This window comes from Microcaecilia unicolor, chromosome 7, assembly GCF_901765095.1.
Source record: "Microcaecilia unicolor chromosome 7, aMicUni1.1, whole genome shotgun sequence".
Taxonomy (NCBI): Eukaryota; Metazoa; Chordata; class Amphibia; order Gymnophiona; family Siphonopidae; genus Microcaecilia; species Microcaecilia unicolor.
Window position 1 is genome coordinate 308,309,814 of NC_044037.1, and position 26,862 is coordinate 308,336,675.

A 26,862-nucleotide genomic window follows, 5' to 3' on the forward strand; every position below is an offset into this window, starting at 1 on the left:
TATGGACGTCCACTCAAAAAAACAACAAAAGAAAAGGACATCCCTGACGAGCAGGATAGGCTTTTCTTCAAACTCAAGGGTGCCCGAAAGGTAGAGACAAAAAGAATCCAAATTGCTCACACTTCCGGGATCAAGATGGCGACGTGAGCGGAAGTCGGGTTCACCAGCTCCCGAATTGCTCACCGACGAATTGGCGAGTGAGAAGTTTCTCTGACCTAGCGATGGGGAAGAGAAAAGGAAAGATAGCGGTTCCTACCTCCGCGGTCCCGCAATCAATTTCCTCCACACGCCAAACGACCTTGGATAATTTTGGGATTGGGATCCCCGGAGAACAGTCACCCACTTCGATTAACTCGGCCCTGCTGAGGGCCGAGTGCAGCATTGAGGGAGTTACGCTCACCCCTCCCTCTCACACTGCACCTCCACGACCTGGAGCCGATTTGTTGCATGCGGGGTTACACCCTTTGGACGCCGTGGAATCTCCCGGCTCTTCAGTGTCTGTTGCAGGAGGACCCGCGAGTACTTCTACCCCGGGCAAAGGAATACCGATGCAGGACTCGGTTCGAGGATCTGCACTAAATGCCCTGGAGATCGGCACCGTGAGTACCGGAGTATTAGAGAGACCTGCAGTGGTAACTATGAATGCCTTATGGGACGCCATTCAGGGTGTGAACAATACCTTACTTTTGCTAAGTACTTCATTAAAAAAATGAAATAACTGATTTAAAGAAGTCTAATTACTTAATGTCTGAACAAATTCAGGAGCAGAAAGTTAAATCTCAAAAAACTGAAGAACAAATTGTGAAATTACAAAATCTCACAGAGGTTTTAGTCAAGGAACGGGATATCCAGGATAGAAAACTTGAATACCTTGAAAATAACGGACAAAGGAACAACTTGAGATTTTTGAATTTCCCAAAGTCTCCTTTAATAAATGCGTTGGATATGTTGAAAAAATATTTCAAGGATGTACTGGGGATTCTTGAGGAGGCATATCCTCCTATAACGAGAACCCAGTATATCACAGGGATATCTTCATTGCCTAAAGATAATGCTCAAGCTGCCCCTTCTACTGATTTGAATTTGACAGAATTCCTGGAATCCTCCCTTGAACTTATTTCTGAACGTACTACATTGCTGGTGACATTCGCACTTGAACTTGACCGCAATAACATCTTAAGGTCATATTTCAGGCATATAAATTATTTATTCATGGGATATAAAATTCAAGTTTTCCCTGATCTGGCGCGAGCTACTCAAAGGAAAAGAAAGGAATTTTTGATGTATAAAGCTAGGGTTCTAAAGTTAGGTGGTACTTTTATTTTGAAATTTCCTTGCAAGTGTTGTATTACCTTGAATTTGATAAACTACCTTTTCTTTAGCCCCAAGAAATTATTAGATTTCATTGAAGCAAAGGAAAGGAATGCTCTATCCCTAGAACAGAACCCATAATGATGATTATCCTGGAAAAATCGGCTGTGGGGGCTTTTATCTCCCATCCGCTCTTTATTGTTATTAAACATGGGGGGGGGGGGGGGGGGTTCCTATGTTAGAATTTCTTAGTTCTTGATCCAAAAGTTTGTGGACAAATGTTGAAAAAAAAAATTCTTTTTGTGTTATATTCAGGGTAATGTTTTACTCCATTGTATTTTATTTTCTGTATTTCATCACATTTATGTTGTATAGATATAAATGTAAAATTTAATAAATAAAGAATTTAAAAAAATTGCTCACACTTCCAATGTTCTCACTGCTTATCTTCTGTTGTGGAGAGTGCGAAGCCCCCCTCAATTAACCTCTCTTTTTTTTTTCCTTCAGATTCCCTCACAGCAGCCCCAACAAGAGGTGCAGACCTCCCGTTAGGTTTTCCACGGTAAGGGGATTGGAAAACGGTAGTGCATCTCATTATAATGCTAATTATACGCATTATAATACTAATTTGCTCATCTGCATTCTGTTTTCGTTAGCTGCTACCTTGACAGGACAATGCCCTTTTGTGCATGCCCTGGTTTACTACTTGCGCATTAAACTGGCTAGAACCAGTTTAAAAACGACGTTGCTGGCTCGTTAAGTTTAGTGCATCTAGCCCCAAGTGCCTATCTTAAATACTTTTCTAAAACAAGCCAGTATTTTGCATGTAATGGGCATTAAAAAAATTTTGCATTATCCATCAATATTCAGCCAGCATGGTCAGCATTATTAAATACTAGCCACAGCTGCTAAATAAATATAGATATTTAGTACCACTATCCAGATTCTGAATGGCACTGAATATCTGTGTATTGCCAAGGCAGATTGAAAGGATATTCAGTGGCACTATCTGAATAATAAGGCAGGGCTTATTTGAACAGTGAATGCCATATTGGTACCCAGAAACCGTTAGCTTCAATCCTAAGAAAAGAGGTTGCAAGGAAAACTAGAAAAGACATGGACTGCTCAGGGACCAAGAAGGTATGCAGATGATTGATTCTTTAATATTATTGTGCTTACAATTTCCTGAGGAGGCACAAATTTGCTAGACTGTCCATTAGCCCGGTTCCTTTAGACTTAGATGTTCCATTTCAGAAAGTACAATGAATTAGTTGAGATCAGTCAGTGGCTTGGTTCTCTTTAAAGGACAACTCTGTTCATCCAACAGCACTGTAGAAATGATCAGGAGCAGTAACAGAAAATGAGGCATGGGGGTATAAGTGTTAAGAAGTTTGGGTTTCAATAAAGAAGATCTCCCTCCCCACCCACCATTTTTTGAGAAGGGTTTTTATTTTTTTAATAGAAGCATGCATTTTGTTAACGAAGATTTGTAATGTGCAGATTAGACCTCATCCTTCTCCCTCCTTCTCTTCATGCTGGCAAGTGAAAGGGTGCAATAAGGTAGCTCTCCCCTATCTTCCTGCTTAAACATTAGGAATATGTTCCATGAAAAGCAGAGATGGACACAAAGTTCCTGATCCACTAAACCCCACACAATGAGAAATATCTGGCTATTAGCATGATTATTTTGTCAAATTTCAATGAGAACAACAGAACATTTAAAAAGAAAAACCTGCTGAGGTATTTTATTGAAAAGTGGATCTTTGTTATTCATGGGGGAATAAAGTTTTAGACAGCCATATTTATCACGATGAGGACTAGGGTATCATCTTTAATACTCCTCTCCTTCCTCTCCTTCACCCTCGCCTTCCACACTGTCTGTACCCACTTCTTCATAATCTTTCTCTAGGGCAGCCATGTCCTCCCGGGCCTCGGAGAACTCTCCTTCCTCCATCCCCTCTCCCACATACCAGTGCACAAAGGCACGCTTAGCATACATCAGATCAAACTTATGGTCCAGGCGAGCCCAGGCCTCAGCAATGGCCGTGGTGTTGCTCAGCATACACACTGCACGCTGCACTTTGGCCAGATCACCTCCAGGCACCACAGTGGGTGGCTGGTAGTTGATTCCAACCTTAAAACCAGTTGGGCACCAATCGACAAATTGTATGGTACGCTTCGTCTTGATGGTGGCGATGGCTGCATTGACATCTTTGGGCACCACGTCCCCACGGTACAGCAGGCAGCAAGCCATGTATTTGCCATGGCGTGGGTCACACTTCACCATCTGGTTGGCTGGTTCAAAGCAAGCATTGGTGATCTCAGCTACTGAAAGCTGCTCGTGGTAGGCTTTTTCTGCAGAGATCACTGGGGCATAAGTAGCTAGTGGGAAATGGATCCGGGGGTAGGGTACCAAATTGGTCTGGAATTCTGTCAGATCCACATTCAGAGCACCATCAAACCGGAGGGAGGCAGTGATAGAGGACACAATCTGACCTATCAGCCTGTTCAGGTTAGTATAAGTTGGGCGCTCAATGTCCAGATTTCTTCTGCAAATGTCATAAATGGCCTCATTGTCTACCATGAAGGCACAGTCAGAGTGTTCCAGTGTGGTATGAGTGGTCAGGATGGAGTTGTAGGGCTCAACTACAGCTGTGGAAATCTGAGGAGCTGGATAGATTGAGAATTCTAGTTTGGATTTCTTGCCATAATCAACAGAGAGACGCTCCATCAACAAGGAGGTGAAACCAGATCCCGTGCCACCACCAAAGCTGTGGAAGATGAGGAAGCCTTGAAGTCCTGTGCACTGATCAGCCTGTGGAAAATAAAAATGTAGAATATGACAGCAGCTAAAGACCATACAGCTATCCAGACTGCACATCCGTACCAAGTACCAGGCTCTACAATCCCTTGTGGCTCATCTTACTATGTGCAAAGTACTTTAGCAGAGTAAAAAATTACTTAGATTGCCCTAGCTGAAAATCCCCCCCCCCCCCCCCACCACCACCACCACCCCCCCCCCCCTAACTACCCAGAGCAGACAAATGTATTTGTGAGCTTGCATAGTGCACATACCTTTAGTGTCATTATAAAGATGCACTCTAGGAGTTACATTTAGGTCAAAATAAACATCACATGTAACATTTGCATCTTCAGATGCCTACATTGATTTTGGGATTTGATTTGATATTGCAAATCTGGGTACAGCACTGAGTGACATTACTATCCAGAAAGCAGTTTTTATGTGCTACGTTTGGGCAATTATCCAGATATCAGTATGGATGTCATCACTTAAGTACATAAGTATTGCCATACTGGGATAGACCAATGGTCCATCAAGCCCAGCTTCCTGTTTCCAACAGTGGCCAATCCAGGTCACAAGTACCTGGCAGGATCCCAAAAAAGCTCAATACATTTTATGCTGCTTATCCCAGAAATAAGCAGTGGAGCTTCCCCAAGTCCATTTTAATAATGGTCAATGGACTTTTCCTTTAGGAAGCTGGCCAAACCTTTTTTAAACCCTGCTAAGCTAACCACCTTTACCACATTGTCTGGCAACAAATTCCAGAATTTAATTACACATTGAGTGAAGAAAAAGTTTCTCCGATTCGTTTTAAATTTACTACTTTGTAGCTCCATCGTGTGCCCCCTAGTCCTAGCATTTTTGGAAAGAGTAAACAAGTGATTCACGTCTTTCCAGGTAATGGCCTGCTCTGCCCAAACATCATTCTAGCACTATACAGATAATGCTGAGGCAGTTTAGAAACACGTTTTGTGGCAGTATCTAGATGGTGCTGCTGAATAACACCCAGGGTCACCTAAGGGAAATTGCATAGGTGCTATGTAATAACATTATGGCTGTTACCATGACTTTTTTCCAAGGTAATGCAGAGAGAAAGTTATTTTAAGCCTGTCTTAAACTGACATCTACTGCTGGATCCCAGTGCACAAGATACCTTCATATGCCATGGTCATTATTCTGATTATTATTTTTAATATTATTAGTATCATCATTTGTAAAGCACTTCTACGCTTACAGCATTTTAGAGACATATTTATTTATTTATTTATTTTTATTTATGACATTTGTATCCCACATCATCCCGAACAAGCTCAGGTTCTGTGTGGCTTACATATAAATAAAAGCCCCTCATTCTATAAAGTCCAGTAGGTGTCTCACATTCATGTCTGACACAGAGGAAACATTCCTCAGACTATACTGGAAGCACTCGTAGAATGATAAGACAGGAACTCAGCATCATCTTTGCTGCACTCTCAATTATAGAGCTGATCTCTACTCAGTAAGACCCATTTTAGCATAGAAAGCCACTTACCAGCTTCCGGATCCTGTCCAGCACTAGGTCAATGATCTCTTTGCCAATGGTGTAGTGCCCACGGGCATAGTTATTGGCAGCATCCTCTTTGCCTGTGATGAGCTGTTCTGGGTGGAACAGTTGGCGGTATGTGCCTGTACGAACTTCATCTAGGAATTGACAATTTGAAATGGTTGTTATCCTGCTGTACATTATATTTCAGTTCTGTTCATGTTGAGATTACCAATCTAGCGTATCATAATTCATTACTGCTAGAATAGCGTTAGGAAAGAATTATCTAACATGTCAGAAAAAAAAGCCAAGGCATGCAGTTTAGCCAGGTTGGTAACTGAAAGGTGCGTTATTGCACATTTTTTTTTTAAAGTATTTTTATTAATTGAAAAGATCTCAAATTACAAACAAGAAATGCCAACTTTGTTCACTTGCTAAGTTTAGCGTTACAGTCTCTTGATTTCTACTAAATGCTCAACAATTAGATCGTCTATACTAATACATTATATTACTACTGCTGCCCCCCCACCCTTCCCTCCCCCATCCTGGCGAGGCTGACCACCATTTATATATTGTTCATATGGTTGCCACATTTTCATAAACGTTTCCATTTTACCCCTTTTCAATGCTGTTAGTTTTGACATCTGGTATAAATATCCCACTTTTTGAGTTACCACACTCATGTCAGGCAAATTCGGCTGCTTCCAAGCTCTTGCTATTGCTAACTTTGCTGCCACCAAATATTGAGTCGCCAGCTTATGGTGAATTGTTTTAATCGCTGTGGGAGGGAAGTGCAGCAAACAGTGTTCTATCTTACAGGGATATACACATTGCAGCACCCTATTAATCTGAGTCAACACTGTTTTCCAGAATTCCTGCACCTTTGGGCACTCCCAAAATATGTGTATAAATGTACCCCTTGCACCACACGCCCACCAGCAGTCAGCAGATGTTCCCCCATATATGCGTTGCAATCTATCCAGTAATATATCTTGAACCCATTCGCCCTCGTGGATTGCGCTAAAGATGGTTTAAATAGGAATCTATAACATTTTACCCAGTGTTGCTGTGCATGTGAGGATTGCAAAATGTCCTCCCATCTATTTGTATAGAATCTCTGAGGGTTCCCCCTCTGTAGTAAGGCCTGGTATATCCGCGTTACACTACCCCTTCCCCCTCCTTTTCTCAATGCACCTTCAATCTTTGTTTCTTCTAACTCTAGCTCCTCCCTGGCGCACATTAGTATATAATGTCTGACGCTGCAATAAAGCATTATTGCACATTTTAATTAAAAACATTGAAATTGGAGGGGTGGGGTTGGAGATAAAGTGGTAGGTGGAATTAAGTGGCATTGTATCTACAACCTTTTGTGTTTATTATATTGTAATGTTTTATTTTATTGTAATGCCCGTGAGCTGGTTTGGTGAGACACATAATTAAAGTTGAGATAAACATAAACTATTTCCTTTTCAAACCACAGCCCAGATGAGAAGATGGGTAGAAAGGTGTGGGGAGGAATTGGATGGGTGGGATAGATGAAAAGATGTGGGGTGTTGTGGAGCAAAGAAAGGGGTGGACAGGACACTATGGTGATGGAGGGAAGAGAGAAAGGGAGGTGAGAGAAAAAACTATATGTTGATTCGATGGAGGGGGAGGGAAAGGTGGAGAAGTTACTATAGAGGAAACTACATTTCTCCTTTCTTCTTCAAAATGTACCACCTGTTCCTCTGATCCCATTCCCACCCACCTTCTTAATGCCATCTCACCTGCTCTTATTCATTTTATCTGTCACATTCTCAACCTCTCACTTTCCACTGCAACTGTCCCTACTGCCTTTAAACATGCTGTGGTCACACCTCTCCTTAAGAAGCCTTCACTCGACCCTACTTGTCCCTCTAGTTACCAACCCATCTCCCTCCTCCCTTTTCTCTCCAAATTACTTGAGCGTGCTGTTCACCACTGCTGCCTTGATTTTCTCTCCTCACATGCTATTCTTGACCCACTACAATCTGGTTTTTGCCCTCTCTACTCAACCGAAACTGCGCTTACTAAAGTCTCCAATGACCTATTACTGGCCAAATCCAGAGGTCTCTATTCCATCCTCATCCTTCTTGATCTTTCCGCTGCTTTTGACACTGTCGATCACAGCATACTCCTCAATATCCTGTCCTCACTTGGATTCCAGGGCTCTGTCCTTTCCTGGTTCTCTTCCTACCTCTCCCTCCGCACCTTTAGTGTTCACTCTGGTGGATCCTCTTCTACTTCTATCCCTCTGCCTGTCGGCGTACCTCAGGGTTTTGTTCTTGGTCCCCTCCTCTTTTCTATTTACACTTCTTCCCTTGGTACACTAATCTCATCCCATGGCTTTTCCTACCATCTCTATGCTGATGACTCCCAAATCTACCTTTCTACCCCTGATATCTCACCTTGCATCCAAACCAAAGTTTCAGCGCGCTTGTCTGACATTGCTGTCTGGATGTCTCAACGCCACCTGAAATTAAACATGACCAAAACCGAGCTTCTCATTTTCCCCCCAAACCCACCTCCCCACTCCCCCCATTTTCTATTTCTGTTGATGGCTCGCTCATTCTCCCTGTCTCCTCAGCTCGAAACCTTGGGGTCATCTTTGACTCTTCTCTCTCCTTCTCTGATCATATCCAGCAGATCGCAAAGACCTGTCGTTTCTTTCTTTACAACATCCGTAAAATCCGCCCCTTTCTTTCTGAGCACTCTACCAAAACCCTCGTCCACACCCTTGCCACCTCTCGTTTAGACTACTGCAATCTGCTTCTTGCTGGCCTCCCACTTAGTCACCTCTCCCCTCTCCAATCAGTTCAAAACTCTGCTGCCCGTCTCGTCTTCCACCAGGGTCGCTTTACTCATACTACCCCTCTCCTCAAGTCGCTTCACTGGCTCCCTATCCGTTTTCGCATCCTGTTCAAACGTCTTCTACTAACCTATAAATGTACTCACTCTGCTGCTCCCCAGTATCTCTCCACACTCGTCCTTCCCTACACCCATTCCCGTGCACTCCGCTCCATGGATAAATCCTTCTTATCTGTTCCCTTCTCCACTACTGTCAACTCCAGACTTCGCGCCTTCTGTCTCGCTGCACCCTATGCCTGGAATAAACTTCCTGAGCCCCTATGTCTTGCCCCATCCTTGGCCACCTTTAAATCTAGACTGAAAGCCCACCTCTTTAACATTGCTTTTGACTTGTAACCACTTGTAACCACTCGCCTCCACCTACCCTCCTCTCCTCCTTCCTGTACACATTAATTGATTTGATTACTTTATTTTTTGTCTATTAGATTGTAAGCTCTTTGAGCAGGGACTGTCTTTCTTCTGTGTTTGTGCAGCGCTGCGTACGCCTTGTAGCGCTATAGAAATGCTAAATAGTAGTAATAGTAGTAGTAGTAGAAGTTGGTAGTGAAATGGAAAGAGAAAGAAGAAAAGGCCAGACTGAGAAAAAGGAGAGAGAAGCTGAGATGAGAAGAGTCACTGAGGAAACAAAACTGATTTTCAGACTAGGTAAGAAAGTGAGACCTTTGCAGCTGTTTTGTAGAAGCAGTGCACTGCATTTTTAGGACAATTTTCAAAGGCACTTCCTTGGATAAAATTAACTCCTCGAACAGTAAGCAGGAGCTGCCAAAATTTGTTCCTTTTAATTTAATGAATAAAAATAAAACAAAAACAATGATACCTTTTTCTTGAATAACGTATTACTCTTTTTGACTAGCTGTCCCGTGTACTGGGATCCAGCAGTAGTTGACAGTTTTTCTCAGGTCAGGACATTATGGCCAAAAGATAATAGCAGAATAAATAAGTGAAACTAAAAGTATTCCAACAAAGTCTCAAAGGAAGATATGGGTAGGGACAGATGAACACTACATTCAGCCCTTGGCGACATATATTTGCGATTCCCCCTACCATTTCCCCCCCCTCCCCCCCCCCCCCCCCCCCCACCTCCATACACGCATATTTTCCTTCTCCATAAGCAGCAAAGGAAAGTGCAGAGTCTAGCAGCGGACACGGTGGCACCAATAGTGCATGAGCACGGAGACTATGCAAGCACTTGCTTCACGTGCAGTCACTTATTTGTTACAGGTAGAGAGATGACCTAGTTCCCAGAAGGGAAATTCTGAGCTAGTCCTCAATGTTTGAGAACCCTATGCTGGTTCCCAATGAGACCTGAAGTGCTGATTTCAGTTGCTGGTATCAGGGAGTACAAATAGCACACTGACGTGGGATATTAAAATACGTTCAAAAACAGGACTGGCCAAAAAAAGTCTCCTTCCTGGAACTACTTCAGTAACGAATGGGATGAGAACCAGGAACCAGGGCAATTAATTTTCACACTCCATTGCCTCTGGTACAAACCAGAGATGCCAAAGGTGAACTGAACCAAAGAGTGTGATTTAAGGGCAGTATGTCTGAGGTGTACATTTACAAAGTTATACATATGAAAAAAGGTTCACAAATGGAAGAAGACAAAACGTTTAGTAACAGATGGCAGATAGCTTTCTTTGGTGCTTCTAAAAAGAATATAGAGTGGAGTCAGTGTTACAACAGTGTTGAAAGGAATTTTGCCCAGGTAGTTTAAGAGCAGGGTAAATTCTCTGGGCTGAAAACTTCCCTTCCCGTAGTATGTGCACAGGTACATTTATAGCAGTGGAGTTCTCCAATCTAGCCCAGATTTTCGAAGGGAAGCTCTATGTCTGTGAGACTCTCTCCACCAGAGACACAGAAACATACACAAAAAGAGAGAGAAAAGATAATGCTGGAGATAGGAAATGGGAGGAAAGAGAGAGGATGACAGGGGAGGGAAGAGACAGAGGGACAAAACTGGATATTGGGTGGGGGGGGAGGGGTGATGGTAGAGTGAAGAGAGAGGCATAGGGGGAGAGACAGGTGCATTGTTGGATGGTGAGAGAGAGAGAGACAGAGAAGAGATCCTGGTGGAGTGCTGTTCCTGGAGGAAAAGGCCAGAGTCGGGTGGAGTGAGAGAGAGAGCGCACACACACACACACACACACCTATTACTAGAGGAAACGTCGAGAGTCTAGACATGCCCTGGGATTGGTAGCATGGAATGTTGATACTCTTAGGGGTTCTGCCAAGTACTTGCAACCTGGATTGGCCACTGTTGGAAACAGAATACTGTGCTAGATGGAGAGTTGATCTGATCCAGTATGGCTGTTCTTATGCTACAGTAGATTTGCTTTGTAGGTCCTGAGTAACTTTAAGGTTTTGTATTACTTTTGTAAGATGTATAAGGGGCCTAATGCGCAGGCCCATAGGAGAGGTATAAATGTGAGTGTCAGCTGATTTCTGACACACAGTATCCTGAGACTGAACTCAGTGCTGTACATTGCTAGCAATAAAAGCTGTCTTGCCTTTGGAACCTGTTGCCTCTTGTCTCCTGATTCACTAGCTGAGAATCCTGTTACACTTTCAATAGGCCTAATATTAGAATTTGGATTTAGCTCATAGCAGTGTCGGTAGTAGCTCAGGTGCACTAATGGGCTCATTTTCGAAAGAGAAGGATGCCCATCTTTCGACACAAATCGGAAGATGGACGTCCTTCTCCCAGGGTTGTGCAAATCGGTATAATCGAAAGCCGATTTTGGACGTCCCCAACTGCACTCCGTCACAGGGATGGCCAAAGTTCAAGGGGGTGTGTCGGAGGCGTAGCGAAGGTGGGACTTGGGCGTGCCTAACACTTGGACGTCCTTGATGCATAATCGAAAAAAAGAAGAACATCCCTGATGAGCACTTGGACTTTTTCACCTGGACCTGTTTTTCTTACAACTAAGGCACAGAAAGGTGCCCGAAATGACCAGATGACCACCAGAGAGAATCGGGGATGACCTCCCGTTACTCCCCCAGTGGTCACTAACCCCCTCCCACCCTCAAAAAACATCTTTCAAAATATTTTGTGCCAGCCTCAGATGTCATAATCAGGTCCCTGGAGCAGTTTTAATGGGTGCAGTGCACTTCAGACAGGTGGACCCAGCTCCACCCCCCCCCCTACCTGTTACGCTTGTGGAGGAAACAGCGAGCCCTCCAAAACCCACCAGAAACCCATATGGTAGTGGTGTAAAGTTGTGGGTACTGGGTTTCGGGGAGGGGGGGGCTTAGCAGACAAGGTAAGGGAGCGATGTATGTGGGAGCTATTTATGAAGTCCACTGCAGTGCCCCCTAGGGTGCCCGGTTGGTGTCCTGGCATGTCAGGGGGACCAGTGCACTACAAATGCTGGCTCCTCCCATGACCAAATAACATAGTAGATGACGGCAGAAAAAGACCTGCACGGTCCATCCAGTCACATTTGGTCGTTTCTGAGATGGACGTCCTTGGTTTTGATTATCGCTGAAAATCAGAAACATCCATGTCCAGGGACAACCAAATTTAAGGATTTGGACGTCCATGACGGTATTTTCGAAACGAAAAATGGACGTCCATCTTGTTTCGAAAATACAGGTTTCCCCGCCCCTGGATCAGGACATTTTGCAAGGACGTCCAAATCAAAACTTGGACGTCCCTTTCAAAAATGCCCCTCCACGTATTTTCCTGTCCCTGGAGGTTTACAGTCAAAGTTTGTACCTGAGGCAATGGAGGGTTAAATGACTTTTCTAAGATCTGAAGGAGCAGCAGTTGGATTTGAATCCTAGCTTCCCTGGTTCTTAGCCTGCTGCTCTAACCATAAGATGCAGCTAATACATAATCCAAACATATTTGGTAACTCAGCAATATAGAGCAGCAGTTCGGAAACTTGGTGGCCTTTTGGTAACCTACTTAGACATTGATGAGCAAATGATTTTATCACTGCCAGTAACCATTGGATTTCTGTGTTGAACATCACTGGAACTATTGTTTTAATGTTGTGTATATAAATTCTGATGAGTTCTGTTCTTCTCTAAATTTGATGGCCTGATTGCTTGGATGTCTGTTTGTTGTCTATCTGTGCCTTGAGTGACTGAATGCTTTCCTTTAATATTATGGCGTTCCTTTCCTATATTCAAATTTTATATTTATTGTAAACCGTTTTGATTTGTTTCAATGGGAAACAGTATATCAAACATATAAATGGCGAGTGACCGTACTCACCTGCAAATGCGCAGTAGAGACTTCCCTCTCTGTCCCACCCCCGCGTCAATACGTGATGAGGGGGGCAGGACAGAGAGGGAAACTGCGCGAAACTGTGAGGTCGCCGCCACCACCGCCCCCCCCCCCTTCACCCAGCCCGAACACTCTCTTCGGTATTGAACAGCTGAGCTCCCGTCGCCCTTTCTTCCCTGCCTGTGTCCCGCCCTTGCCAACGTTACGTCACACGAGGGCAGGACACAGGCAGAGAAGGAAGGCCGACGGGAGCTCAGCTGATCTGCGTGCTGCCTGCGTTTCGCCGATGTAAGTTCAATACCGAAGAGAGGGCCCAGGCCGGGTGCAGGGGTGGTGGCGGTGACTCCGGGGGGGGGGGGGGGCCCGGGTAGCGGCGACCTCGTGGGGGGAGGGGCAGCAGCGAGGGGAGGGGGCCTTGCCAAAACCCCATACTAGCCCGTTTTAACGGGCTCAAGGGCTAGTTAAACATGATAAATGATAAACTGTTCACATGTCCAAAAGGAAGATGCTGGATTGGGAAGCTAGAGCTGACTGGGAGTGTTAAGAATATCGGCATATATTTCTTGAATGCTGCAAATATTAAAGTGTTCTATTTTGGTGCTTTATTTTGATTTTTGTGGCCCATGATTCACTGGAGTGGGTTCAGTGTACATATTACTATCAGTAACACTACTACTACTACTATGTAATAAAAGTGAGCCAAGTATAGGACAATCAAGCCATTGTGACATCACTGATGAGGTTGGCTCTTATTGGTGGCCTGAGGCATTATGACATCACAATATTAGCTCTGGTTACAAGAGACTACTACTACTACTATTTAGCATTTCTATAGCGCTACAAGGCGTACGCAGCGCTGCACAAACATAGTATAGGACAATCAAGCCATTGTGACATCACTGATGAGGTTGGCTCTTATTGGTGGCCTGAGGCATTATGACATCACAATATTAGCTCTGGTTACAAGAGACTACTACTACTACTATTTAGCATTTCTATAGCGCTACAAGGCGTACGCAGCGCTGCACAAACATAGAAGACAGTCCCTGCTCAAAGAGCTATGTAATAAAAGTGAGCCAAGTATAGGACAATCAAGCCATTGTGACATCACTGATGAGGTTGGCTCTTATTGGTGGCCTGAGGCATTATGACATCACAATATTAGCTCTGGTTACAAGAGACTACTACTATTTAGCATTTCTATAGCGCTACAAGGCGTACGCAGCGCTGCACAAACATAGAAGAAAGACAGTCCCTGCTCAAAGAGCTTACAATCTAATAGGTACTAGGGGGTGGGAGGAGGCAGCTGGTGCCTGAGCAGCACAGTGAAGGGGCCCTTCCATGCTATGTCCAAAAGTGCCCACACCATACCCCATTCCACCCTACATTAGCCCCACCCACTTTAGCCTCCCCAAACATCAGAGTCACTGACCACCTACTGCCTACTCTGACCTACTCTGTCCTGCCGTCTGCAGCCACTCACTCTTTTTTCATACTCACCAATGACTGTGGGCTCCAGATCCACAAAGACGGCTCTGGGCACATGTTTGCCAGCTCCAGTCTCGCTGAAAAAGGTGTTGAATGAGTCATCCCCTCCTCCGATGGTCTTGTCACTGGGCATCTGCCCGTCAGGCTGTATGCCATGCTCCAGGCAATACAGCTCCCAGCATGCGTTGCCTATCTGGACCCCAGCTTGGCCCACGTGGACAGAAATGCACTCACGCTACAGAAAGGCAGAGAAATATCACATGAGAGACATGTTTAGCACTGTCTATCGTTACTACCTATCAGCAGTCCCTCTAAGCTGCAGGAATGTGGCTGGGGGTTCATACACAGATTGGAAGAAATGTTGCTAGCTATAATGTGATATAATCCTAAATCCTACCCTTCAGGGTGACACTGACAGAGGAATGTGATGTGCTCTTATTCTGAAAGAACCAGGGCTTTTTTTGAGGGGGTACTTGGGGGTACTGAGTACCGGCACCTTTTCCATTGTGTGCTGAAATTGGCCCATGGTCCCCAAGTTTTAATGAAAGAGCTCAGGCTCTACACACCAATTCTGCCTTGTCATAGATTTTGTGACTGGTTGCAGGGGGCCTGGCTATTGTGGGGTGAGTCCCTCAGTGATCACCTCATCCCTGAAGGGTGGCCTGACATTTGAGTACTGGCACCTTTTTTGCTAGAAGAAAAGCACTGGAAAGAACAGACATGAAACCTTAGAGAAAAGTACAAAGACACACACACACACACACACATATATATGGACTGAGGGGAGAGATACATCCAAGAAAACAGGGAAAGAAAGCAAGACACCCAGAAATACAGCTAGAGAAAGAGAAGCTGCAAGGAGAAAGACTTTGATGCAATTGGAAAATAACCCCTGGTCATCATTCATCTCGGTGAGTTGTGAATGAGAGCTGAGCAGTGGTGATCCTAAGTTGGCTGCCACCCGGGGTGGATTGCCACTGCGTACCCCCCCCCCCCCCGGGTACAGCATGATACCCCCCCCCCGGGTACAGCATGATACCCCCCCCTGGTGCAATGACACCCCCCCCCGGCACAATGACACCCCCCCCCCGATGCATCAAGCCCCCCCCCCCCCCCCCTCCAGGTGCATTCTTAGCTGCTGGGAGCAGCCACGCAGCTGTCGGCTCTACTGGCTCCCTCTGCCCTGGAACAGGAAGTAACCTGTTCCAGGGCAGAGGGAGCAGGGAACCAGTGGAGCTGACAGGCGTGCGGTTGTTCTCTGCACCCTCCAGCAGCGTGCACCCGGGGTGGACCGCCCCCACCGCCCCGCCCTTGGTACGCCACTGGAGCTGAGAACCCTGTAAGACAAAGCAAGCCCTGCAACTGTTCCTTCTGCTCACTCTATGAACTAGCAGAGAAAGGCAATGAAAATGATGAAGGGGATGGGATGAACATGAAGAGACAGTCCCTGCTCGACAGAGCTTACAATCTAATTAGGACAGACAAACAGGACAAACAAGGGATAAGGACAAAGAGTAGCAAGATTCCTGAATCCCAAAGAGTAGCAAGATTCCGGAATCCCAAAGACTACTACTACTTATCATTTCTATAGCGCTACTAGACGTACGCAGCGCTATACACTTGAACATAAAGAGTGGTGGAAATGAAAACGGTAACGGAATACAAACATGCGTGGGATAAGCATAAAGGAATCCTGTGCCGAAGGAATGGATCCTCAGGAGCTTAGTCAAGATCGGGAGGCGGGGCTGGTGGTTGGGAGGCGGGGATAGGGCTGGGCAGACTTATACGGTCTGTGCCAGAGCCGGTGGTGGGAAGCGGGACTGGTGGTTGGGAGGCGGGGATAGTGCTGGACAGACTTGTACGGTCTGTGCCAGAGCCAGTGGTTGGGAGGCAGGGCTGGTGGTTGGGAGGTGAGGATAGTGCTGGGCAGACTTATACGGTCTGTGCCTGTGCCAGAGCCAGTGGTTGGGAGGTGGGGCTGGTGGTTGGGAGGCGGGGATAGTGCTGGGCAGACTTATACGGTCTGTGCCCTGAAGAGCACAGGTACAAATCAAAGTAGGGTATACACAAAAAGCAGCAAATATGAGTTATCTTGTTGGGCAGACTGGATGGATCGTGCAGGTCTTTTTCTGCCGTCATCTACTATGTTACTATGTTACTATAAAGAGGCAGTTTAAAGAGCTTGAATCTAATCAGGACAGACAAAGTACAACCTTTAACTTCCTCCCCAGCCCCGCTATCCTGACAAATATTGTACCTCCCCTCTCTCATCTAGTACGTCAATCTTACTACACTATTTCAGATTGGAAGCCGCTCAGATGGTTTGTCTGTTAGGGTGGACAGTACATTTTAAATAAACTTGAAAAGAAGATCACCTTGGTTCTGAAAAGTAGTAGCTGGAAAGGTAAGGAAAAAGAGGTTAGCTTTTATAAAGAACAAGAGATCACAGAAAGAGGAAGATACAAACATATTCTGAAGGCAGATAAGGTGTACGCACAGAGTGTGCCTGTGGAGGATTCTACAGAAACCTGTCTCGATAAAGAATACACACACACAACTTTATCAGGACAAAGAGAACAGACACACAATATTGGGGTAATGGGAATACTGTATAGCCATATATATATACCGCATTGCATTGGCTCCCTGTTAATTGATGTGCAATTTTTAAATTGGGTTTAATTTTGAATTCATTCTATGGGTCAAATTCCACTGGGCTCATTCAGATTTTAAAGTTTCCTGGCAATCTGCTATCTACTCGAATGATTCACAAGATGAAACTCAAATGTTCCTCCTTGAAAGGAGTCAAATCTTACTCTTTATATGGTGCCGGGCTGCAGAACTGCTTTCCCTACTCATTGTTTAGAAGTATCTTTTTCTGATTGATCTTTGAGTCTTATAAATGGTGTTTTAAGTCTTTTGTAATTCCCTCAATTGTTGAGGTGTAATTCTTTCGTAATCTGCATAGAATCCTGTGAAATAGGCGGAATAAGAAGGCCCTTGATGGTATGGTATAGACACTTACAGTACCTACAGATACACCTATAGAAAACTGTCTCAGGATCAGAAAATAAAAAAGCACACACACACACATGTGTCTCAGGATAAGGAATACACAGACACACATACACACCTGTCTCAGGATAAGGGATATAAATACACACAAACACGTCTCTAGATAAGGAAAGCAAATGCACACGTTCACACAAGCCTGCCTCAGGGATAAGGAATACATATATACACACAGAAACCCAGAGTGTATATAACACACACACACACACACACACACAAAAGCGTATATACACACAGATAAATATCTAGACACCAGAGAGCAGGTATATATAGATAGATAGACACATGCACCCATTGGAAGGAAAGAGTGTACATACACAGATAAATAGACAAAAGAAAGCAGGTGACACAAACCACAGATCCATCTATAGACACCTGATAAGAATATATAAACACACTCACAAACCTGTCTCAGAGTATGGAGATGCACATACACCTGTTCCAGGATAAAGAGTTTAAATACATTGTTGGAATCTCACCATTTTGTAGGTTCTTAGACTTCGGTCCGATGACGAAGGGTTCGGAAAACGAAGATCCTGTTATGAAAACTCAGCCGCAGCTGCTTCTCTTTATAGCTGGTGGAGAAAAGGGCCCCCGTTTTGTTGTTAGAAACCAGCAGAGGAGGTGGGTGCAGGTCACTGCTTGCCCTAGCCCACAGCCTGGGCCTGGGCCATGCATCCTCCTCCCCGGGAGGCAGGGCAGGCGGCCCCTTAGGGCCTTGGATACCTCAAACATTGCTGCAGATTCACCAGGGCCACCACATTCTTCCCCATTGTGTGACCTGTTTGTTTGCCCAGCACTTAGCAAAGGCTGCCAGGAGTCTCACCTGCAGGAACAAAAGAGAGAAGAAGGAGGGAAAGAGCCTGCAAATAGGAGGCAAGCAGAGGAATAAGAATGAGGATTTATTTGGAACTCCTATAACCCACAAGTTCTAAAAAGCAAAATATTGCTCTGATTGTATTAGCTAATTCAGCCACTGCTCTCTTGATTTGAACATTAAAAGAAAAAAGTGTATCCGTCCAGGCACTTAGATACAAGTCACAACAATCACATCACCAGGAGATTGGGAAGCAGAGTACAAAGGCCTTGTAAAATATAATAATATCTGCCATTTGAGGTGCTTTCTGAGCTTCCAAATACTGTTCAAAGAATTCAAATGAGTCATTTTCATGATTGCTAGTGAGAAAGACGAGACAGGAATGTAGGTGATCAGAAAGGAGCTGCTGGAAACATTTAGATATTTCTATAAAATGGAATTGCAGAGCTGTTTTTAATTTGTATAAGTTTTGTCTTGCAGAAGCAAAGAAAGTTTTGTATGCTAAAATTATTGATGTTGGTCCTGGAAATTCTAAAAAGTTATTTCAGATTGTTGATAATTTATTAGCACCTGTATCTATTACTAAATGCCAACCTTCTTCTCAAGAGGTTGCTGGGTTTTTTTGTAAAAAGAATTTGTGGCGTTCTTTTAAAAGTTTGGTCCTGTACATCTGCATCAGATCCCATTAATCAAGTTTGGAAAAATGTTGCTTCTATTACTGCTGAGGATGTTGGCTCTTTACTGCCCAAACTTACCGACCGTTGCTCTGTACTGGACCTTCTTCGTTATTAACTCATCCTCCAATTAATATAGGAGGCACCTATGTGTGTCCAACACGCGTCAAATCGGGACTACCGCCCAGCTACCGCGTGCCCCGGGCAGTAATTCTATTTTTGACACTCGTTCAAAACACGCGGTAGAAAATATTTTATATTTTCTACCGCGTGGCGCTTACTCGGCAGTAATTGGCAGTTTACGAGCGGTTAGCACATGAGACCTTACCGCTAACTCAGGTCTGAGGCCGAAAATGGACGTGCGGCAAAATTAAAACCAGTGCGTGTCCATTTTCGGCCACAAAAAAAGGCCCTGTTTCCAGGCGTGCTGAAAATGGACCTGTGTGCGTTCAAAACATGCGCCTACACTAGGCAATTTTTCGGCGTGCCTTAATAAAAGGGCCCAATAATTTCTTGGCTTGTTAATTGGCTGTGTGTATTTCTTTAACAATTTACTAGCTCTTGTTAAATTTCCTTTGCAGATAGGACACACTGCACTCACTCTCGTACCAAAATCAAGAGGTTCAGATCTGTCCCTTACTTCTAGTTTCAGGCCTATCGCAGGGATTCCTTTACTTACTAAGGCCCTCTTTTATCAAGCCGCCATAGTGGTTGCCAGTGTGGTACGGCCGACAAAATCAATTCACTTTGAATGGGCTCTGTTGGCATTGCTGCGTGGCAGGGCTTGATAAGAGGGGGCCTAAGCTACTGAAGTCTTTTATCAGTAAGCAACTAACTCAGTATATACAGCTATTTTCATGTTTGCATCCTTCACAATTTGGTTTTCGAACCCAGCACAGCATAAAAACCCTTTTATTAACACTGACGTCGGTTGTTCGCAAAAACAATTATTACTTTCACAATATGACATTTCAGGTACCTTTGACTCAGTTGACCGTGAGCTATTGAGGGGCATAATTGAACGGGGCGCTCATCTATAAGGGTGCCCATCTCTAAGGACAGCTCCGTAAAGGGACGGGGCAACCCGTATTATCGAAACAAGGTGGGCGTCCATCTTTCGTTTCGATAATACAGTCGGGGCAGACCAAATCTCAACATTTAGGTCGACCTACATGTTGAGATCGCCGACCTTAGAGATGGGCGGCCTTGGTTTTTGCCTATAATGCAAATTGAGGACGCCCATCTCAAAAACGGCCAAATTCAAGGCTTTTGGTCATGGGAGGAGCCAGCATTCGTAGGGCACTGGTCTCCCTGACATGCCAGGACACCAACCGGGCACCCTAAGGGGCACTGCAGTGGACATCACAAATTGTTCCCATCTGCATAGCTCCCTTAACTTGTGTACTGAGCCCCCCCAAAACCCACTACCCACAACTCTACACCACTACCATAGCCCTTAGGGATGAAGGGGGGCACCTACCTGTGGGTATAGTGGGTTTCGGGTGAGTTTTGGAAGGCTCACATTTACCACCTCAAGTGTATCAGGTGGGGGGGATGGGCCTTGGTACCCCTGTCTGAAGTGCACTGCACCCACTAAAAACTGCTCCAGGGACCTGCATACTGCTGCCATGGAGCTGGGTATGACATTTGAGGCTGGCAAAAAATGTTTTTTTTAATTGTTTTTTTGGGTGGGAGGGGGTTGGTGACCACTGGGGGAGTAAGGGGAGGTTGTCCCCGATTCCCTCCGGTAGTCATCTGGTCAGTTCGGGCACCTTTTTGAGGCTTGGTCGTGAAACAAAAGGAACTAAGTAAAGTCAGCCAAATGCTCGTCAGGGACGCCCTTCTTTTCCATTATCGACCGAGGATGGCCATCTCTTAACCATGCCCCCCCCCCCCCCGTCCCACCTTCAGTACACTGCCGACGTGCCCTCTTGAACTTTGGGCGTCCCCACAATGGAAAGCAGTTGAAGGCGGCCAAAATCGGCTTTCAATTATGCCAATTTGGCCGGCCCTGAGAGAAGGACGCCCATCTCCCGATTTGTGTCGGAAGATGAGCGCCCTTCTCTTTCGAAAATGAGCTGGATTGTAATTTAGATTAAGTGAACTTGGTCTAGCTCAATCTGTGTTGAATTGGTTTAGTGAGTTTCTGGGCAATTGTTCATATTTTGTTTGGAAAAATGGTGTTTCATCTACTAGTTGGAGCACCACAAGGGTCTCCGTTGTGGCCAATATTGTATAACCTTTTAATGGGTACTCTTGGTTCTGTTCCTGTTTTCTTATGCGGATGAATCTTGATGCTGGTGCCAGCTTGTACTTCTATGGAGGCCCTTTTACAAAGGCGCAGGAGAGGCTAATACGCGGGTGCCGTACGCACAATCAGCACTACTGCCAGGGTAGGACGTGTGCTTGGTGGCAATTCCGAGTTTGGCATATGCCAAATCCTGCAGTAGAAAATCATTTTCTATTTTCTACCACAGGGGCGTTCCCAGCAGTAACTGCTACTGTGCCCATGTTGGCGTGTGCTGTATGGTTACCGCGTGGGTAATGCGTGAGCCCTTACTGCTGGGTCAGTGGGTGGTGGTAAGAGCTCAGGCCGTAATTAGGCATGTGCTAGTTTTAATATTAGTGCAGGCCCATTAAAAAATAGCCTTTTCCCAGCCATGGTATAAAAAAACTCCGGGGCGTAGTTAAAAGACACGCCCACATGTCACATTTTACCACTGCTTTGTAAAAGGACTTCAGCATGCTTAAACTAAATCCATCTAAAACTAAAGTGCTCTTTCCAAAAATACTAGGACTAGGGGGCATGCGATGTAGCTACAAAGTAGTAAATTTAAAACGAATCAGTGAAAATATTTCTTTACTCAACGTGTAATTAAACTCTGGAATTCGTTGCTAGAGAATGTAGTAAAAGCAGTTCGCTTAGCAGGGTTTTAAATAGGTTTGGATGGCTTCCTAAAGGAAAAGTCTATAGACCACTATTAGACCACTCGGTGTTTGCTGGTGTGACACTGTATGTAATTGGTATATCATTGTGACTCAATGTCTGTTGGTGTGACACTGTGTGTTCCTTTGTGTGATACTCTATGTGATTGATATATCTTTGTGACATGGTGTTTGCTGGTGACACTGTGTGTGACTTTGTGTGACCCTGTATGTGGTATGTGATGTGCTTGCTATTGTGACACTATGTGTGACTGTGTGACTATGTGATTGGTATGTCTTTGTGACGTGGTGCTTGCTGTTGTGACACTGTGTGTGACTTTGTGTGACACTGAATATGATTGCTGTATCTTTGTGGTGTGGTGTACACTGGTTTGACACTGTGTGTGACTTTGTAGCTAAACCTTGCATTAGGTCAGTGGGCTATATTTATTTCCTTTGTGTTTGTTTCCTATTGATTTCTGTTTACTGTTGCTGAGGAGATCTTTATAGTGACAGTGGGTGAGGGGAGGAGATGTTTGTAGTAAAGGGACAGAGGGGAGGGGAGTCCAGAGCAAGGGAAGGACGGGTACTTTTTATAGTCAAAGTGGAGATCTTTGGAGTGATTGGGAGCTGTGTGTAATGAGGGAGCTGTTGGGAAGGTGCCTCCTGTGTAGTGAGAAAACTCCATTGCCAGAGCTTTTTATGTCCAGAAAACCAGAGAGATTATATGAACGTCCATCTGATCAGAAGAAAACTGTTCATTGAGCAAAGAAAATACTGTATGAACTGTCGTGCTGAGTCAGGCCAAAGCTCCATCTAATCCAGTATCCTGTTTCCAATCCAGGTCGCAAGTACCTGACAGAATCCAAAGAGCAGATAGATTCTATGCTGCACTGGATTTCCTGAAGTCCCTATAATAATGGGTTGTGGACATTTCCTCCAGGAACTTGTCCAGACTTACCACATCATGTGCCAATGAATTTCAGAATGTAATTATGTGCTGACTGATGAAATGTTTTCTCCTATTTGCTTTTAATGTGTTGCTTAGTAACTTCAACATGTACCTCCTAGTTTTTGTAATTTTTGAAAAAGTAAATAACCAATTTGTGTTTGCCAGTTTCATGGCACTTTGTCCAAGATTTTATAGCCCTCTATTATATCATTCTTCAGTCATCTCTTCTCCAAGCTGGAGAGCCTTAACCTCTTTAGCCTTTTCTCATAGGAGACTCGTTTCATCTTCTTTACCATCTGGCTGCCCGGTTCTGTACCTGTTCAAATTCTGCAATATCTTATTTTTTGAGAGCAAAAAGATTAAAGACTAAGGGGCCCTTAGGATCTAGTTTAGTATTAAGAGAGAGAGAGAGAGAGAAAAGCAAGCATCATTAACTAGTTGCCATGGAGGGGCATAATCGCTGGCGATCTATTTTGGCGGCGGCGCAACAGCTGGCCGGAACCGTATTGTCGAAAAAGATGGCCAGCCATCTTTTTTTCTGATAATACGGTTTAGCCCGGCCAAATGCCAGAGTTCGCCGGGTTTGAGCTGGCCGGTTTTGTTTTTCAGCGATAATGGGAAAAAATGCCGGTGATCTCAAACCCGGCAAAATCCAAGGCATTTGGTCATGGGAGGAGCCAGCATTTGTAGTGCACTGGTCCCCCTGACATACCAGGACAGCAACCGGGCATCCTAGGGGGCACGTCTAAAAATGTTTTAAAAATATACAAATACCTCCCAGGTGCTAGCTCCCTTAACTTGGGTACTGAGCCCCCCAAATTCCCCCCCCCAAAACCTACTCCCCACCAGTGGCGTAGCCAAGGGTGGGCCTGGGTGGGCCCAGGCCCACCCAGTAGCAGCACACCTATGATGTGGCTGGCAGGGACCCCCAAGGTCCACCAGCCAAGAACTCCCAACAACTGTCCCTCCTGCATACCTTGTAAATAGCAGATCTTCACCTGCAGCAAGCAGTGACTGATACGTACTGTTCATACCGGCCCCACAGCCTTCCCTCTGATGTATTCCCGCCTATGTGGAAACAGGAAGTTGCATCAGAGGGAAGGCTGTGGGACCAACATGAGCTGTATGTATTAGTTGCTGCTCGCTGCTGGTGAAAATCTGCTACTTAAAAGGTATGCGGGGGGAGGGGGGGGAAGTTTGAGAGACCATATGGCATACAGGCGATAAATCACTTGTGGGACAGGGTGGAGTTCTTCTGCCCACCCATCTTAGGCCCAGGCCCACCCAAAATTGGGTGTCTGGCTACGCCCCTGCTCCCCACAACCTTACACCACTACCATAGTCCTTATGGGTGAAGGGGGGCACCTACATGTGGGTTACAGTGGGTTTTGGTGGGGTTTGGAGGGCTCGATCAAGGAACGTAAAATGGAACTGAACTCTGTGGATGGTTCATTATTTTTGCATAGTTTGAAATGATTGTTTTCTCACATTCCAAGTTAATAAATAATGGGTCAGATTCTATATAAAGCGCCTAAAAAATCCGCATGGTAAACATTTCCACCTAAGCGTATTCTGTAAGCGACACCTAGATTTATGCGCGGTATATGGAATACGCTTAGTTGATATCTCAATGCCTAAAACTACACCCATCCATTTACACCAATGAAAATGTGGTGTAAATCACTGTGCATAGATTTACACGGTCTGGTCCATATTCCAGAACTATGCATGTACATTTTGGGATGCCCATAAAACGCCCATTTCCCTGCCCATAACTACACAAACGCCCACATTACAATTAAGGCGCAGTTTGTTACAGAATACGCTTAGCGAGTTGTGCGCGTAAATTCTAATTATTGCCAATTAGTGCTCATTATTGATTGTTAAGTACTGTTAACGCTGATTAGCTTGTTAAGCCAATTAAGTTACGTCAATTGTTATGGAATGTGCTTAGGTGTTGGTGCAAAACTGTAGATGTGTTATATAGAATCCAGCAAAACATGTTTGCCTATTGTTTTGTGTTAAATTTTAACAAGTTATAGGATGTATTTTATGCTTTGTTTGAATTTGCAGATCTTTTATCTTGTTGGGCAGACTGGATGGACCGTACAGGGCTTTATCTGCCGTCATTTACTATGTTACTATGTTTTAAGTGTGGGTTAGGTACGGAGATGGCAAAGAAAGCTGTGGGGATGGTGAAGGGATGGTACTAATATGTGGGAATGGAGTAGAATTAAGTGGGGCTGGGGAGGGGACCAGATTATGTCCAAGTGTACACCTCTTCTGCAATCTTCAGATCCTTTGTACACTGCAATTAGTCCTTGTAACCAGTAGGTGGCACCCCCAGCCCCCTTCCAGCTGTAGGCACTGTAGTATCTAGGAGCGAACAGAAAGGGAAATGGGACTTGATATACCACCTTTCTAAGGTTTTTGCAACTACATTGAAAGTGGCATAGTATATACAGGTACTTATTTTGTACCAGGAGCAATAGAGGGTTAAGTGACTTGCCCAGAGTCACAAGGAGCTGCAGTGGGAATTGAACCCAGTTCCCCAGGATCAAAGTCTGCTGCACTGACCACTAGGCTCCTCCTCCACTAGTAACATTCCATGTAGAATCTCAAATAGGGAAAGGAAAATGGGACTTAATATACGCCTTTCTGAGGTTTTTGCAACTACATTCAAAGCAGTATACATAGTATATTCAGGTACTTATTTTGTACCAGGGGCCATGGAGGATTAAGTGACTTGCCCAGAGTCACAAGGAGCTGCAGTGCAAAGTGAACTCAGTTCCCCAGGATCAAAGTCCACTGCACTAACCACTAGGCTACTCCTCCACTCCCATGTCATAATCATTCAGCATAGACAGTAAGTGAGCTGAATCCCTTACATAAAAAGGAATATTCTTCAGTAGTGGTTGTAAATAGAAGTCCACGAACTGTGATAAAGGTTGATGTAATGAACCATTACTACCTACTATCGGCCTCCCTGAATGATTATGACACGAGCAATACACAGATTACATTAGTTACTGTGGATGTCAGATCATTATATACTATGATCCCACAAAACACAGCTCTATAACTTATTGATATCTATTTGCAGAAATTAGATATTTCTCATCAGAAGCTTGCGCTGCTTAATGCGGTGGCCCAGCGAGTTGTCCAGCATAGCTATTTTCAATTTGAAGAATCATTTTATCTCCAGACACGAGGGGTAGCGATGGGGGCCACGGTAGCCCCCACTAAAGCATGCCTATACATGGCACATTATGTGGAACAGTATGTATACAGCTCTGCATTCACACCACATATATTGGAATGGAAAAGGTATGATGATGTGTTCCTCATATGGAAGGGAGATATGCAGCAGTTAATGGATTTTTGTGATTATCTCAATAGCTGTGATACCAACATTACAGTTGAGATCAATATTGGCATCAATCGAGTGAATTTCTTGGATATTCAAATTGAAATGCAGGATGGGCGTTTTTATACTCAACTTTATCGTAAACTCACTGATACTAATTCCGTATTGCATTCTTGTAGCTTTCACCCATTAGCGCAAAAAGAGGCTGTTCTGTTTGGACAATTTTTACGTGTGAGAAAATTATGCACCAGCAAAGGGGTTTTTTTTCCACCATGCAGAAGATATGTCAAAAAGATTTGCACAGCATGGACATCCGAGGAAAACCATTAAAAGAGCATACAAAAGGGCTGCTAACACCCATAGGCGATGGTTGTTGGCTTCTGATGACAACAGAACCACTGATAATGAGTCTATCACCTGTGTACTGCATTTCTCGACTAGAGCGTCTCATATTAAGAATATCATAAGGACACATTGGCCAACCGCACAGTTGCATGGCATCCCCACAATACCTCGATTTGCATATACCAGATCACGCAACCTCGGGGAAATGCTGAAATATCGAGGGCAGGGTTCTTCCTCTCAGGATGACAGAGGGCATTACAAATGCAATAGTTGCCTCTATTGCCATCATGCATGGGTTACCAAGTCCACCATACACCCAGTAACTAATCGGAATATGGAATTGTATGATAGAACTAACTGTGATACAGCGCAAGTTATCTACGGCATTAAATGTCCCTGTGCAAAGTGGTACATTGGACAAACTAGGAGGAAGATCAAGCAATGCATAGGCGAACACCTCAGTAAC

General features: G+C 44.6%; 1 protein-coding gene across 1 annotated transcript; it reads right to left on the bottom strand.

The window, feature by feature from the left end:
- Window positions 1-2,748: 2,748 nt before the first annotated feature.
- Window positions 2,749-17,901, bottom strand: LOC115473722 (tubulin alpha-1A chain-like). Its single transcript, XM_030208774.1, has 4 exons — window positions 17,796-17,901; window positions 14,257-14,479; window positions 5,646-5,794; window positions 2,749-4,126 (listed from the first exon to the last, which is right to left on the bottom strand). The coding sequence occupies exons 1-4, from the start codon at window positions 17,796-17,798 to the stop codon at window positions 3,143-3,145; spliced, it is 1,359 nt and encodes a 452-aa protein (XP_030064634.1). The 5' UTR covers window positions 17,799-17,901; the 3' UTR covers window positions 2,749-3,142.
- Between the last annotated feature and the right edge of the window lie 8,961 nt (window positions 17,902-26,862).

What these genes read in the sequence shown, in the direction of transcription:
- LOC115473722 (XM_030208774.1), bottom strand. An exon ending in TCTGGAGCCCACAGTCATTG is followed by an intron (nt 5,795 to 14,256) that starts GTGAGTATGAAA and finishes GTCAATTCCTAG; the next exon opens with ATGAAGTTCGTACAGGCACA. An exon ending in TGGACAGGATCCGGAAGCTG is followed by an intron (nt 4,127 to 5,645) that starts GTAAGTGGCTTT and finishes TATTTTCCACAG; the next exon opens with GCTGATCAGTGCACAGGACT.